Source organism: Limulus polyphemus, unplaced genomic scaffold, assembly GCF_000517525.1.
Source record: "Limulus polyphemus unplaced genomic scaffold, Limulus_polyphemus-2.1.2 Scaffold8352, whole genome shotgun sequence".
Classification (NCBI taxonomy): Eukaryota; Metazoa; Arthropoda; class Merostomata; order Xiphosura; family Limulidae; genus Limulus; species Limulus polyphemus.
The window spans coordinates 6,195-7,659 of record NW_013673962.1 but is presented as its reverse complement, the minus strand read 5'-3'; the positions used below and the strand labels follow the sequence as shown (position 1 = coordinate 7,659).

The following is a 1,465-nucleotide window of genomic DNA, read 5'->3' as shown; positions in this document are numbered from 1 at the left end:
CACACACACACACACACACACACACACACACACATATATATATATATATATATAAATGAACTGTTATAAGCCATTTTCCATTCTATATATCACACTTGGGTTCCCAAACAAGTTGAAATATATGCTTACTTCATAGGAAAACTGAACCATAATAAATGTGATGTATATATTTGGATTTATGTTTGTAGTTTCTTTCATGTGTCTAGTCTTGAGAATGGTTCTAAGCTATGGTAAAAAAAATGGGAGGATTTCTCAGTGGTTAAAAAAACCTTATTTACTGGACTGGTTGCAGTAAACTTAGCATTGTATGTAATGTGCAGTATTTATCTTTCCATGTCAACATGGATAACTTTTGTAAAATCATATTTTAATTAAGCAGTGTTAATATTAATTGTTCAATACGCCTATTTTTCTCTTCGAGTAATTATTGGTCAACGCAATTAATTTTTGGTTGTTTGTGTTCCTCACTGGATATGTTTTTACTATGCAGTGCACAAATTACTCTATAAAACATAAAATGATCTGATCATGTACCATAATACTTAATACCATATATATACATACCATAATACTTAATCTTGATATTAGGGTGTATTCAGTCAAATATCACTTTTGCAACATAAGCAAAAATATGTATTCTCTACTGACTTTGCTTAATTATAGTCTCTGCATGTGAGTGAGCAAACTCTTTTATAATGAGTTTTTTATCATTGACCTTAGTTAAGCCTTTTGATAATTACCATTTGATAGATTACTGATGCATGTTCGAAGACACGTGATCTGTTTGTTGTACTTAGATTTTCATGTTCTTTCACTTGTATCTGCGGCCATCGTGTGATGGGTTCAATATAACTTTGTGATATGCTACAATTGTTTAGCTGGTATTTTGCCCAGAGAATCTTGTACAAACCTGCATAATTTATTTGATATATGAACTTAGATATATGTAGTAGCCTCAAAGTGTCTTGCATTATCAGTGTGATTATATGACATTACACTAACACTTTGAGTTAGAATTTTTGTTTTTTTCACTCAGGCTGTTTTAGTGTTTCCAAACTCGCTAAACAACAATTCTTCTTCAAGAAATGTGACCCATCAAAGCAGTGAAAAGCAAGGGCAGAAAAATATTTTCCCCAAGGTAATTTAATGCTACTTTTGAATAGTTCTCTGTTCGAGTGTATATAGATTTCTGAGTGTTAAATGTAGAACTTCACTGTTGTTGTATAACTATATATATATAAATAATTAGTATCTTTATCGTAACACTACTTCTTTAAATATAACATTTCTAGTAAAATACAAATGAATTATAATCGTAGACAATGAAATAGGCCGTACTTTATAAAACTATAAATTATGTTAGGCCTAATTTCGGTAAAGAGATAAATTAACACTGTAACCTGTGTATTGTTTTTTTTTTTACTTTAGTTTAGTTAGGACTAAACTTTACTGTACTTAATACTAT

At 29.9% G+C, this 1,465-nt stretch overlaps 1 protein-coding gene across 3 annotated transcripts in view; it reads left to right on the top strand.

Annotated features, from left to right (window-relative positions):
* LOC106475283 overlaps positions 1–1,465 on the top strand; it is a 19,926-nt gene that overhangs the window by 13,874 nt on the left and 4,587 nt on the right. For all 3 annotated transcript variants that reach the window (XM_022379437.1, XM_022379436.1, XM_022379435.1), the window contains exon 9: positions 1,037–1,138. In XM_022379437.1, coding sequence (XP_022235145.1) covers positions 1,037–1,138 — 102 coding nt within the window. The remainder of the gene's footprint in view (positions 1–1,036; positions 1,139–1,465) is intronic.